General features: G+C 55.9%; 1 protein-coding gene across 2 annotated transcripts in view; it reads right to left on the reverse strand.

Moving 5' to 3' along the window:
- MYO5B (myosin VB) overlaps positions 1–14,282 on the reverse strand; it is a 254,815-nt gene that overhangs the window by 17,076 nt on the left and 223,457 nt on the right. Inside the window, exons 26-30 of one of the 2 annotated variants that reach the window (XM_037034115.1) lie at positions 13,641–13,781; positions 10,277–10,342; positions 8,816–9,055; positions 6,994–7,094; positions 1,032–1,109 (exon numbers count right to left, since the gene is read on the reverse strand). In XM_037034115.1, coding sequence (XP_036890010.1) covers positions 1,032–1,109; positions 6,994–7,094; positions 8,816–9,055; positions 10,277–10,342; positions 13,641–13,781 — 626 coding nt within the window. The remainder of the gene's footprint in view (positions 1–1,031; positions 1,110–6,993; positions 7,095–8,815; positions 9,056–10,276; positions 10,343–13,640; positions 13,782–14,282) is intronic. The other variant, XM_037034116.1, reaches the window with a different exon arrangement.

The following is a 14,282-nucleotide window of genomic DNA, read 5'->3' on the forward strand; positions in this document are numbered from 1 at the left end:
TACCCTGCAACGTGCAGTGACTCAGTGAAACAGGTCTATTCTGATGCACATTCTTCCAGTGAGGGAGTGGAGACAGCATCACCCTGCTCACAGGTGGTCATGTCTGAACCCAGAGCCAGAGGACACACTATCTCATGAACGAGCTGACCTGGACCTCCTCTTCCTGAGAGACGCTCTCTCGGCTCTCACAGGACCCCTGGCCCCATCAGCAGCAGGTGGGCCTTTGAAGGAGGTGCTCTGGGTACCTGGCTCTGGTTCTGACTCCGCCCCCTCACTGAGCTTCAGTCCCCTCTCCTGAGAAACAGGCCTGAGGACCACTGCCCCACCCGTTGCTGAGGGCCCCAAACCCACACACAGACAATGAGTGTGCAACGTGGCCACCACGTTGTGTCTCTTCCCTGTGGGCCTAACCTCCCTCACTGAACTGCACCCGCAGCCGAAGGCCAAACTGTGTACACAGCAAGGTCCAGAGTCCCCGCCCCATGCGCGCGTGGTATGGAGCAGGCTTCATACATGCGGCACTTGGAGCGCAGGGCTTGTCCACAGTGTCAGGCGGTCTCGGGCAGGGAGCAGCGGGCCTGCTGCACACAGGGCAGGCGCCCAAACGCCCTGCACTTGGAGCACAGCCAACGGCACAAATCCCGCCGATGCGCTCAGCTGACCCTGCAGAGTTAGGGTGGTCAGCACGTGGCACAGAAGCCGCACGGACTCCAGAGGCCCCAGAATTAAATTTCCTTCTCAGCCTGGCTCTAAAAATAGCTGCACGTCCACCATCATGTGAAACTCCCCACGCCTGTTCCTATACACGTCGAGCCAGGGAGCTGGACCAGGTGGTTTCGAAGGCTCATTCCATCGAGTGCCGTCGAGTGCCGTCACCTTGGCCCAACGGCATCCGCACAGGTGCACAGGAGGGCTGCCCCGCGCACACCCGGGGAGCTGTGCCCACCCCTCACAGCCACTCCAGCCAAGGAACAAGCAGAGGCACAAGCAGGCAGAACAAGGCAGACCAGGAGGAAAGGCACGGGTTTGACCTGGCAACTTGCTTCAGGCCCTGGTAGGCCAAGCCGAGTTCTCCATCTTCATTCAAATAGCCCCAGTCCTCAGTCTTGCTAGAAACAAAGGACAAAAACGACAAAGAAAAAAACACAGGGTGTCCAGTGTAGAGGAAAGAGACAGGCAGGCAGAAAGCCCAGGTAAGCGAGGCGATTCCAGCCACGGGTTGGAAACCAGAACGGGGAGGGCTCACGAAGGCAGGGCTCCCCCCTTCCTCTCTTGTCTCAGCACGTGGGTGCCTGCAAACACCGCTACTCCCCGCCTCCCAGGTTCCAGTCACTGCCCCGAGCTCTCCTGCTGGGCTCTCACCCTCACAGCACGGACAACCTGGTCAAAGCCAAGGGCGGCGCTGGTTTGGTAAGTCTGAGAGCAGCAGGGGCTCGGGCTGGGTGGGCCTTCCCAAGCCCTCACTCAGCCTCCTTCCCTCTCACTAGAGAGACCCGGGGGAGATGCAAGCAGGGCAGGGAGGAGGGGACCCTCAGACCCTGCGGGGGGTGGCAGGGCAGCACCCAGGGCACTGGCTCAGTGAGGGGGGGGGAATGCACACTGTACTTTGTCTGCTTTCCAATGGGCATCTCTTTTCTGTCACTAAGGGAAAAAATACTCTCTCAACTCTAGCCCTCGCTGCAGTCTTGCAAAAAAGAAACAGCTAATAAAAATTTTGTGCTGAGCTGGATGAGAACGGACTTTCTCCCTCAATCTCTGGGCTGGGGTGTGTGAGTCCTCTTCACTCCACTTGCAAATTCTTTTGCCATCTCAAGCTGCCCAGGGTTGGCCCAATGCCAGCAGTTAACTCGGGAGCCTAGGTGGGTGTCATGTGCACCCCACTCATGTACCTGCCACCAGGAACAGCCCTGGGCATGTGAGACATTCAGAGGCCAGTGGGACTGGGTAGAGAGTGACAGGTGAGCCCCGGCAGGATCCTGCCCCTCCGCCCCTGAAGACTGCCTGCTGGCTGGATCCCAGCTTTCAGGAGCTGACGCCCACAGCTGGCTCTGAGGGTCGGTAACCCCTTCCTAACTCCCGGGAGAAGACGACCGTCCCCAGGAGTGTTTTGGCCACGGTTGCCGTCAGGCTGTGTGGGAGGTCCGGGGGTGTAGCTGCCACATCAGCTCCCCCAGCTCGGCCTCACGAAGCCGGGCCCCAGCCCCTGTGGGTCACACCTAGGCTGCTCACGTCAACACAGGGTCCTGCTCTGGAGTCTGATGGAAAGGAAAGGGGGTGGCGGTGAGCATACTTCTGGGGATGCCTCGTTGTCCCCTGGGCCTGCCCTCGCTGTCAGTTTGTTCTCTCCAGCTGGGTGGTCTGGGGGTGGGAATGACTGCCAGCAGGTCTGCCTGGGCACCTTGCTGTGCAGGGGTCATGTCCTGCAGGTACCCCAGCCCTCACCCAGGCAAGGCCTCCAGGACATGGCCTTTGCTGGTAGACTGGTGGCTGTCGTCTGGTGCTCAGCCGAGCTCTGGGTCCGGCTGTCCCAGCACAGCTAGAAGGGACCCCTGGGCTCCGTCAGTGAGGAGGAGCTGAGTGCAGAGCACCCTCCCTTCGCAGGTATCACAGGTATGTTCGACTAGGTAGGACCTTTGGGGCCCTAACCACAGGGGTGGCCCACTGGGAGGGGCCCAGACTGGGCTGCGGTCATTCTGGGGGAGGCCCAGAAGGTGACTGAGTTGCTGCCAGGGGCACGCGAGCAGCCTGCACTTTGGCCCTCTTGTTTCCTACGTGAGGTCAGGGACATGGCGCGGGTGGGGAGGGACTGCAGGATGGTGACTACCTACTACACGAGAACCCAGGAACCCAGTTGGCGGGTGTCCTGACCCTGGTGTGAAGCACCTTCCCTGCCTTGCTCCAACCTCCAGCCCCTGGGGGCAGCTGGTGTCTCTGCCAGGCTCTCCGAAACCCTGCGGTCCCCATGACGGAGGATGCTCTGGCCCTAACCCTCTGCTGGGAGGTGCTCGAGTGTTGCTGGGCTAGCCAGTGAGGAAGCTGGCATTCACCCTGCACTGCCCACCTCGGAAAGGGACACACAGTTCTTAATTCTGTGACCTGCCAGGTGTTACGCACAAGGATAACAGCAGGGAGCCATGAAGCCCAGTCACCCACAGTACTCAGGAAGTCAGGCATGCAAGGAAATAAAAAACTAGTCAACCAACTCCAGCCATCCTTTGTTCCCAGGTAAAAGAACCCAGTCCCACCTGGAGCTTCTCCCTCCTCCTCCTCACACACCCTTAGGGGCAGAGGCTGGGGAGGGCACGCCACCTGGTGGTGGGAGAAGGAAAACCCAAACAACTTAGCTCACAGGAATTTGTTAAATGTGATGTCAATCAATCAACAAGCAGAGAACCTCCTGGGCTGAGCCCTGTTCCCAAAGAAACCACAGACACACATGAAAAGGCAGCAGGCCCAGCCTCTGAGGGTGGGAGGCAACCCGAAACTGGCTGGAGAGTCCGCTGTCCAGAGGGCAGCTCCCTGCTCCCCCGCCACCAAGCTAGTGGGAAGGCCGGTGGGGTGGCCACGGCTAATTGCTTTCTTCACGTCTCAAGTGGAAGTGCCCCGCTGAACTACCTGAGAGGTTTCTTCTAGACCTCTCCTTATATAACCTATTACACAACCTCATTCATTGCCAGGGTCAGGCACCAGAAAGGGCCTGAGGTGGCATTTACTTCCCTCTGTGAAGACTGACACTTAGGGCCCAGCACCCACCCGTCTGGTTTAAGGATCTCTCTCCCTGCGGACAGAAACAGGCAATGCTCCTGTCCAATGGGAGCTGGTCAGCTTCCCATTTCTAAAACGACCACTCTGTGCTCCATGCATGTTCTTACTTCTCTAGTTCACACCTGCAATTTCTACCCAACTGCCCAGGAAATTTCCTGGGATCTCTGAGAAATGGCCAGTGCCCACTCCAACACCAAAAATGAGAGAACCATTCGAAACAACAGGCTGGGCCACACAAGGGTGAATTGTTTGGACAAACAGATGGCTTGGGACCAACAACTCGGGGAAACAAAAGGGAATGTCCCTGCTGTTCTGAGCAAGACCTCCTGCAGCACCTGGGGTGTCTGCCCACAAGTCCAAGTCCATCCTAAGGCAGCTGCACATATCTCTTCCTGGTTAAACAAGGTCTCCACTGCCCCCCCGGCAGGCCCATTAGGGGGTGAAAGGTCACCCCGGGCTTTCCTGTACAAGCCCAGGTGGCAACAGCAAAGCCACTCTTGGTAAGGGCCTCCCACTGTTTCACAGGACCTGTGGGTTGAAGAGGACCTGGAAGAAGGTGTCTAGGGACCCAAGAAATGAACTTCACTTTGGAGCTCTAGAGACTTGGTGAGGCTGGGGTAGAAATGGCCAGGAGCAATGGAACGCACTCTGTTCCTGAAGCAGACCTGTGCCCTGGACACACACCTGGCTCCTTCCCAGCTTCGTGACCCTGAATGCATGCCTAGAGGTGAGGCCAGCCCAGGGCAGCAGGGACCTCTGCCCTACTCACCCACCCTCTGGTCACTCTCTGAGACCCACCCTGACAGGCAGGCTCAGACCGCCTTGAGAAGATGCTCCCCAAACTCCCGCCTCCACATGCAGCTGTCAGTCTCTGGGGCGAAGCTCAGCCCTTGCTCCGGCGTTGCCCTACGTAAAATGGTGACAATGACGCTGCTTTCTCTTCATTCCCGAGACAGGAAATGAGAGAGCCTTTTGGAAGCAGAAGTGCTACACCGTTCCATGGCTATTCCCAAGGCGGGCCCCCAAGGCTGGCTTCTTCCCAACTTGAAAACAACAGAAAAGACACCCACATAAAAATCAAAACAGAACTCTGTAACTAAGGAAAGTTACCAAGTGAAAAAAGTCTTGAACTCGGGGACCACAGATTCTTTAGAGAGGCTGTGACTGAGCATGGGGGTATCTCAAATCCCTCTAGAAATCTAAGCAAAACTCGAGGTGTGCAAGCTCTCCCCACCACCCACGTGTACTCTTCCCATTTGAACCAGGACGCTCTCCCTTACAGGAGAGCAGGAAAGGAGTGACTCTGTGCTCAAAGCCCCTCATGTCCAGGGCAGCTCTCCTGGTAACATGACGTCCACGCCGATGGGCTCCAGGAAGCACGGTCCGGGTCCTCCCTCCCTCCCTGCTGGGACTCGGCACGTAGGAGGAGAGGCCAACCCACCAGTGTCACCTCTGGGTGGGCGGGCACCGGGTGGGGAACCGGTTCTGCCAAGGGCAGTGGCTCCTTTTTGTTCTTAACTTGATTCACAGGCTGTTCCGCTCCCTACTGTACCCTGAGCTTGCTGGGAATGGAATTATTTTAAGATATCAAAAAAGCCATTTTTACTTTATTACCACCACTACTGCTGCACAGGAAGACAAATCCAGGGTATTAAGCAGCCCCCGGAAAACCTATGCGTGGAATGGGGTCCCTGACAGCCATTGGGATGGAGAGGGAGGTGATAACAGTTCTGAAGGTCAGGGAGATTCGCACACTCGCTGGCCAGGACCTGGCAAGCCTGCTTCTTCCTTCCCCTGGAGTTTTAAATATCACCCGTGCTCCTTTCTCTTACTGGCCTCATTTCTTATCTCCACCCAGGGTAATTTAAAATGACTAACCCTTGACTAGTTTCAGCACCGTGAGGTTCACCTTCGTTTTCTTCTCTTCTTCCTCATGGAAAAAGAATTACATTCATCTCAGCTGAAATACATTTAGCTTCCTCCTGGGACCTTCTGATTAAGGACCCAGCCTGGAAGTCAGGCCTCCTGGATGCTACCTGAATTCAGTTTCAGGGCAGCTCAACCCTTCTGGGCCTCAGTTTCCCCATGTGCAGAAAGCCACTAGATGAAAAGATCCAGAAATCAGACCCTAAGGAATGACTCTGGCATTCCTACAGACTTCACGTGCACCTCCAGTGCCACCTACTGACGGTTTCATGGAAGTGCGTGTGTTTTCAGCAATTCCGAACAAATGCTTACTGACTGCTCCACATTCGGGAAGTGGAGGCTGAGACAGGAAGGCAGCCAGGGAAAAGGCCGCTCCATCTTCCCCAGTGCTCCCGGAGGCAGGACGCAGAGACGGCGACAGTGGAGACCACAGTGCTACTGTGTCGCATCTTGAACATGCACAGCACTGTTCGAAGTGCTTCCCGTATACTAACTCACCTGATCCTCTCAGTCACCAGGTGAAGTATGCGGCTGTGACTGCCCTCCATTCCCGGATGAGGAAACTGAGGCACAGAGCAGCTCTGAAGTAGTGACCAACCAGCAAGCGACTGGAGACCGAGTGTACCTTCCCTGGCCCTCTGCCACACAGCCCTGGGACCTCTGCTCTGCCCCGCAGCCCGGGCCCTGCTGCCTCCCTTCAGCCGTTGCTCTTTGCCTGATCCCTGGGTAGCTCACACTTGAGAGGCCGGAGCAGGTCACTTATAACTAAATTCCAGTGCGATCTCACCACAGTCAAGATGGCAGTGGTCACCTTCTCCCACCCAGCCTTTGTAGTGACCAGACTGGGTCCCCTCTCACGAGTGGCAGGTGATGGGCCGCCACTGTGGAAGGCCCGCGAGCGAGGCTGAGTGCAGACAGTATCACAGCAGACAGCTGGGGCAGGCCCTGCCCGCTGCTTAGGTGGGACACCTGGTGCTGACTTTCATCTCCACGAGAAAAGCCACTCTGTCCCTTCCTTAGCCCCCCTGTCACCTCCCCGCCCACCAGGGAAGCTCCCTTCCCGAGTTCTTTCAGAGGGTCTGGGTGCTCCCGGTGTCCTGGAGTCCCACCAAAGCCAACAGCAGCCTGACCAAGGTCATGGGGCGCTCTGCATCTGCTCCTTCTCATGCATCTCCTAAGACAGGTAAGGCCCTGAGGCTGAGCGCGTGGTCAGTGTGGGCAGAACAGCCTTCACAGGTTAGGCTGTGCAGGACCCCCTGCCAGTGCCTCCCCCAGGTACCATCACCATGAGGTGGCACTTACCTGTTTGTCTGGCAGACCCCGTGATAGGCCTCAATGGCGTCCTCCTGATCCACGTGCTTTTCACTGTTGGGCCAACTGGTTCTGGCATTGATGTTCGGCTCCTAGAGGTCCCCGGTCAGACAAAGAAACTCTGGTCATACAAGTGATGGTCACGGACGGACTTTATGTCTCCAGAGAAATTCAAAACACTGATTCAAAAGGATATGTGCACCCCTATGTTCACTGCAGTGTTACTCACAGTGGCCAACTCTGGAAACAACCCAAGTGCCCATCAGTAGATGAGTGGATAAAAAAAGCCGTGGTATATTCACACAATGGAATATTACACAGCAATAAAAAAGAATGAAATTGTACCATCCGCAACCACATGGATGGACCTAGAGGGCATGATGCTCAGTGAGCTAAGTCAGACTGAGAGACAAATACCACGACCTCACTTACATGCAGACTCTGAAGAACAAAACGAACGAACCAAACAGAAACAGATTCACGCTGGGAGGAGTGTTGGGGGCCTGGATGAACAGGTGAAGAGATTAAGGTGCACCAATAGGTAGTTAGAAAACAGTCACGGGGATGCTGCGTGGGGGATATGGCCAATAACAGTGTAGTAACTATCTACACACTGCCAGGTGGACAACTGGAAACATCAGGGTGGGGAGCACTTCATAAATTATATAAATGTCTAACTGCTATGCAATATACCTGAAACTAAACTAAAATAATACTGAATGCCAACTATACTTGAACAATTTTCTTACATGACTATATATCTAGACTGATGTATAAAAATGAGCCTCTGGAAAAAGACAAAGGCCCAGGACCATTTCAGATACAACAGTTAAACCCAGGCAGGGATGTTACTTTAAAAGGTCACATTGGGCCCTGGCCAGTGTGGCTCAGCTGGTTGGCACATCATTCCATGAGCCAAAAGGTCATGGGTCCCATTCCCAGTCAGGGCACATGCCTAGGCTGCAAGTTTGGTCCCTGGTTGGAGCGTGCACAGGAAGCAACCAATTGAGGTTTCCCTCTCACATTAATGTTTCTCTTCCTCTCTCCTCTCTCTCTCTCAAATCAATATGCATGTCCTTGGGTGAGGATTATAAAAAAGTTACACTGGAAGAATCACAGAATGATAAGGCCTGGCTGTGAAAGGCAGTGTGGATGGTGGGGGTACTACAGCAAGGACGATGTCCAAGGGGGAGGAAGTGTCGCAGGGGAAGAAAGTGCCCCAAATCCAGAGGATGTGGCCAGATCTCTCAGTTTGGAATCCTCCGTGCTCACTACTGCCTACCTACCCCACCCATGCTGGCCCTAGGTCCGTGCTCAGAGGTGGTCCAGCCTCTTAAGAGCCCGGAGCGACCCAGGTGGCCTGCATCCCTGTCCCTCGCCCCACAGTCTGTCCCAGCAGGTGGACACACGGGGAACAAACTTGGTGTTGGACCCGCCACCCTGGGGGGACTGAGAGGGAGGGAAAGCTCCCTGCACCTCAACAACAAGGTCAACAGCAGGGCACGAGGCAGAAAACCCGGCCAGGAGCGCTCCTCCGGCCGTGGCCCCGTCTCTCATTCTGTGCCTTGTTCCCTTTGAACATGTTCACACAGAGAAATTTTAGAAGATTCTAGAAACTTCCAGTCACGTCTCTCCTGAAGGGTCTTGCTGGGAGGGGAGCAAGTTCCTTTCTCTGCCTTTAGAGGAGCCCCTCATGCAGAAGACTCTGCTCTGGTTTTAACACCCTCACGGGTGAAGGTACGTGATAAAAACACCAAATCTGCCACCCAGAGTCACCCCAACAAGCCCGCCCCCCAGGCCACCATCTCCTTACTGAGCTCTTGCCGGCAAGCCGGCGCTGGTCGGCGCTGACGATCTGGGTCCTCAGGATGAGCACCTCCTCCTTGCGAACCTCCAGCTCCTCGTGGGCCAGCTTGAGCTGGTTCAGCAGGAGGCTGTAGCCATCGGGGGAGCTGGGGGCAGAGTTGTTCTGGGCGGCCTGGTCGGCCACGGCTTTCCGCAGCTCGTTCAGGTCGTTCTTCAGCTTCTTGTTTTCTGACTCCAGCTCCTGCCTCTGGAAGACAGTCCGAGCAAGACATACCATCACCCCTTGACCCAGGGCCCTCTCCCCGCAGGGGGCTCCTCCTCCCGCGTCCTTGACCAACCTGTCCATCCTCCTGAGAAGCCAGGAGCAGTCTCCCCATCTCAGTGATGAGCCCCACAAAGTCCTGACTGGCATCCACCAGCTGCCAAAGCTTGGATTTGAACCCACGGCCCCTGTTATGGGTGTGAAGCACCTGGCCCCGTGTCTCCATGTTCTCCGAAGTGATCTCAGTGTGTTTCTGAGCCGATTTGGCCTAGGAAGCCCTTCCTTGTGGAAAGGCCAGCTTAATTTCAAACAAATTAACAAATGCTTTTCACACAAGACTTCCTAGAGCCCCAATCCCTTGCTGAACCTTGTGACTTTCTGAGAGGAAACGGAATGTGTGGCTACCCTCCTCCTGCCATTTACCCCAGGGCGCCCCGCGGGCTGTGTTTCCCAGACCAGGCCAGCAATGCCCTTCGTCGTTCTGCTCACTCAGAAAGCTGCCCGCGGTTCGCGCCAGTGGAGGAAAAACTACCTGTCGTCAGAGTCAGAAGTACCACCACAACTCAGCTTTGGAAGGTGTTTACGCTTCTCTGGATATAACGCCTTTGTGTCCCAGACGAATTCAGATCATTTAGAGTCTGGTGGGGCCCTGGGGCAAACGCGATTCACATTTCCCAAAGAAAACCCAAAAGTATGGACAAAATGCGCTACTGAGCTGCGGCGTCACAGGACCAGGAGACTGCTGGGCACAATCTCCGTCTGTTCTGAATGAGCATGGGGGCCAGCTGTTCTCACAAATGATCAAACTTGAGGAGGGCATGGTGGGAACCCCTGATTTGTAGCCAAACTGGCAGCAGTCTTATGGGGCCGAGCCCCTTAGCCAGTGGGCCTGTGCTGGCTCTGGTACACAGTGCCGGAAACAAGCTGTAGGACCCCCAGTGGGTGTCCGCAGAGGAGAGGAGAACTGCTTTGTGCTGGAATAGCCCACATTTTGTGTCAGAAGTATTGTGAACAGAGTAAACAGCTCCCTGGAACATATATATTGTTCCTTGTAGTAAACACAAAACTTCCTTCACTTCCAAGTGTGAGAAGGGGAGATGGCGTGCTCATGGCTTTACTTGTCAGTAGCCCAAGGCTGACAGCCAGCCTCACGGACGCCCAGCTCTGCCACCCACCCTCAGCGGGGCAGGAGCCCGAGAGCCTTACCTTCAGTGTATTGTAGGCTAGGTCCGCATCCTGGTCCAGATCCAGGTCATTCTTCGGCTGCTCCGCCTGCACGAACAAAGAGATGGGAAGGTGAGCGCAGCCTACAAAGCAGACATCCCACAGCAGTGCTTCCTGGGAGGGTCAAGACGGGGCCCTTTCTGCCCGCCTTTGAAATGCAGCTCACTGCTCCGGCCACCGGGAGCGCTCCATAAACCTCTCCCTGACCCGGCCATCCCCACCCTCTCTTTAACTTTATGCGCATGATCCTCACAGGCACCACAGGTTGAATATGTGTAACTCTGTGTTAGGGGTTAAGTCACCCCCAAGAAGTGATGAAACCCTAATCCTGGAACCTGTGAATGGAACCTAGTTTGGAAAATGAGGTCTTTGCAGATGTTATCAAGCTGAGATGCAGTCTTTGGATGAGCCCTAGGACTATCCTAAAAGAAGAGCGCACAGACCCACAGGGAAGACAGCCACATGGAAATGGAGGTGGAGATGGTAGCAATGCAGCTGCAAGCCGGCAACGCCAAGGGCGGCGGCAACGCCAGGGCTCAGGCAGGCCTGGAACAGCCTCTCCCCGGGAGCCTTCAGAGAACTAGTGATAAAGCCTTAACTCTTGACCCCCGTCCTCCGGAACCAGAGACAGTAGGTCCCCATTGTTTTAAGCCGCCGAGTCTGCAGTGCTGTCTCAACAGCAGTAGGAAATAGCACTATTAAGACTCATGCACTTGTTAAAGACGTTAACTGCTATGTAAGAATTCTGTGCTTATTAATGGGGCTCCTGAGCCACTCTTAGGCCTTCTGGGATGTGTGTGCGCATGTACTGTGTTCCCAGCAAATCACCTGAGCACCATGCAGGGAGCCTGCTTCCTCATGCCACCCTATGAGAGGCAGCATGACAGCCCACCCCCCGATGTCCAGCTGCTGCTGCTATCAGCACCCCAAGCTAGTGGACGGGGCGGCAGCAACTGGAGCACTAGTCCATCAGGATGCAGCGGGGCCAGTGATCCCTGTGATTACTCGGGACCTACTCACCCATCCAGTGAGAAGGGACAGAAACACTTCGTCAAAGGCTAACTAATTGCTTGGGGTGGTTTGAAGCAATGGGTGACCATTATCTACAGTGCTGGTGACCTTCAGTTCCCGGTGAGGCCGCCCCACACTGTCCCACTGCGGCTGCACTAGGTGTGCCTCAGGCTCGGGGCCAGCACTGCGCCTGAGCCCCTCCCGCAGCTCCTTCCACATCAGGGACGGTGCGCTGAGTGCACTGTGGCCACCCTGCAACCCGGGAAAACGACGCCCCAAGGCGCCGCCCTCTGCTTCAGCTCTCACAGCATCAGCAGGGGGCGGTGACCAACCCAGGGCAGTCGGGGGCCTGCTGCCCAGTGGGCCAGGCCTGTGCTTGCATCCCGGGAGGTGCGGATTTATCGCATGGCCATGGACAACTGCTGAGTGCGTTGGGCTCTTGGAAAAGAGCTCAGCTACTTCAGTTTAAACAGCTGTAGGCATTCATGTACACAGTTGTCATGTTTCTAAGTGGGCAGCCCATGGGAATCACCCTGGTGGCCAAGGTGACTTGGCCAGGCCTGGGAAATGGGAGCTGGATAGAGGGAAAGTCAAGTACACAGACAGCCTGGCTGGCTGTCCCTGAGGCCCCATCCTCATGGCAGGCTCAGTCACTCCCGCACTGACGGTGTCCCCTACAGACTGCCCTGTCATTCCTTACACAAGGGCTGGCCTGTCTCTACGGCTGACACCCCGGCCCATAACTCTCCAGAATAACGAACCAGGTGTCTCAGGATTCTTCTTGGGACCAAGGGAAGATCCAAGAACACCACCAGTGAGAGCCTGGGTTCAGGATGCTAGAGAGTGATTCCATAAGACCCTGCCCCCCACGCCACTGTGCACTTCGCACTGAACCCTGTTGGAACGAGGTTGGTCATTCTCCTGGGAGAGACCCTCGGTGCAGTGGCAGGGCCAGGCGCCCTGCCTACAGTTCCAACCTTTGCTTGGTGATTATTTTTTAAGCAAAGAGATATCCCTTTTTATTTGGTACCAAGACAAACAAAAGACCTAAAGCCCGGATTTCAAAATGGTCATGTATCTCTATGGCGGGGAACCAGGGGAGTGAATCTTCACGGGCAGCCGGGTGCGCCAGAAACTTTTACGCCAGGCACCGTGTGAGGTCATCTATGCGAATGTCTGATTTTGTGCTCACCCCTCAGGGCAGCTTCTCTTGTAACTGTATGAAGTCACGTATAAACTTAGCCTTCCCACTTTCCGTTCTGACCCCATCTGCCCAAGAGATTTAAGTCCCTCAGCAAGACTTACCTCCCCACTTAGTGCTCAGGGGAAAAAAAGCCCAAGAATGTATTAGCACCTGTAACACCTCTGATTGGAAGGGGACGTCGGGTGTTACAAAAGGAGGCCGTGCAGAAGCGGGAGCCGGGGCGGGCAGGGCTGAGGATGCTGGGAGCAGGTCGAACCCCCAGCTGGCAACTGAGGCCTGAGAACAGACCACAGGTTTCCGGCAAACCCACTACGAGGGCACTAACGGTAAGACCCATCCGAATCAGCCTTGTGTCCCATTAGAGGCAGCCTGTGCCCCTCCCAAGAGGACAAATGGCTCTCCTCTCCTGGTCGCTGCAGACGAGCACCAGTGGGTCTGTACCCACCCTCGCCTTCAGCACTGCCTGCCGTTGTTTTCTGTTTTTCGCCCGCTCTGTGTCGTCCTCCCAGTTGGATGACACGTTCCTTGATGGCTGGGGATTTCCTCACTCACATTTCACCACCTCTCATTTCATAAACACTTTGAATACAAGCCTGGCAGTAGCCCAGTGCTGAGGGTCCTCCAGACAGAGAGCAGGTGACATGCCTGGGGACACTAGGACTCCCAACAGCATCTCCCAGTGCTCAGCACCGATGAGAACCTGGACGGAGGTGAGGCTGTGGGTATGGGGAGCAGGCTGGGGCCTGGGAGCCTGTTCTGCCCGACCCCATGGGGCTAAGCTCAGGCCCACGCAGGATCCCAGCTGGGAGAAGGCAGCACGTTTTCTCCGCTCTAACATCACTCTGCTCGCACCCGCACTGTGACTGTACGGCCCAGTCCTCTTTGCCAGTGGGCGGTGAGCCCATGGGCTCCCCGCTGGCTTTAACAGCGGACACCTCTGCCCTGCGGGCATCGCGCATTGTAAAGCCCACTTCCTCCCAGCTGGGGCGATCTGGGGCTCGTGCAGGGAAGACCCCACTGTGACTCAGCACGAGACAGTCACTCTCGGAAGCCCAGCGGCAGAGCAGCCCCCAGAGGCTCTGAGGCCCGCACCGAAGGGCACTGCTGGGGGCTCGCAGCCCCTTCCCACACCTGCACGTTCTTGCTGTCCTGCTGCTCTCTCTTCTCCAGCTGCCCCTGCAGCTTCTTCCTCTCCTGCTCAAGCTCCCGCACCCTCTTCTGCAGCTTCAGGAAGACTGTCATGTCCATGGCCGCCTTCTCCAGGCCGATCTCCTTCAGAGAGAGACAGGGAGCAGGGGAGAGGAGGTGTGAACAGAATAAATGCCTCAGGAACCATACAGCGCCTCGCTGCCCACTGCTCTGTCAGCTGTCTTCTCTCTCCTCCCACGCATCAATCCACGGCTCAGATACAAAGCCAATGCCAACCAACCATCATTTCTCATATTAGAGTTGGTGCCCTGGGTTCATTTTCTGTCTAGATAACATCTGGGTCTCAAACATTTATATTCCTCCTGTGTGGGCCACGTAAGGTAACCGATCATATACTTCATGAACAAATGGATAAGAGGCAGCCTTTTTATTTGGAAGTTAAAGGGGCTCATTTCTGGAAAACAGTCTCATCCCTGAGAAACTGTAACACTCAGGACATCCTGCGTCCTGACGAAGAACCGGTGTGGTCGCCCATCAGCACCAATGTGCTGTCATGTGCCCCTTAGCTGGGCCTTGAAACAGAGCCAGCACAGGCCCCGGCAGGGAAGCCATTCCTACAACAGC

Source organism: Sturnira hondurensis, unplaced genomic scaffold (assembly GCF_014824575.4).
Source record: "Sturnira hondurensis isolate 20B ecotype Veracruz unplaced genomic scaffold, ASM1482457v3 Scaffold0001872, whole genome shotgun sequence".
In the NCBI taxonomy this organism is placed as follows: domain Eukaryota; kingdom Metazoa; phylum Chordata; class Mammalia; order Chiroptera; family Phyllostomidae; genus Sturnira; species Sturnira hondurensis.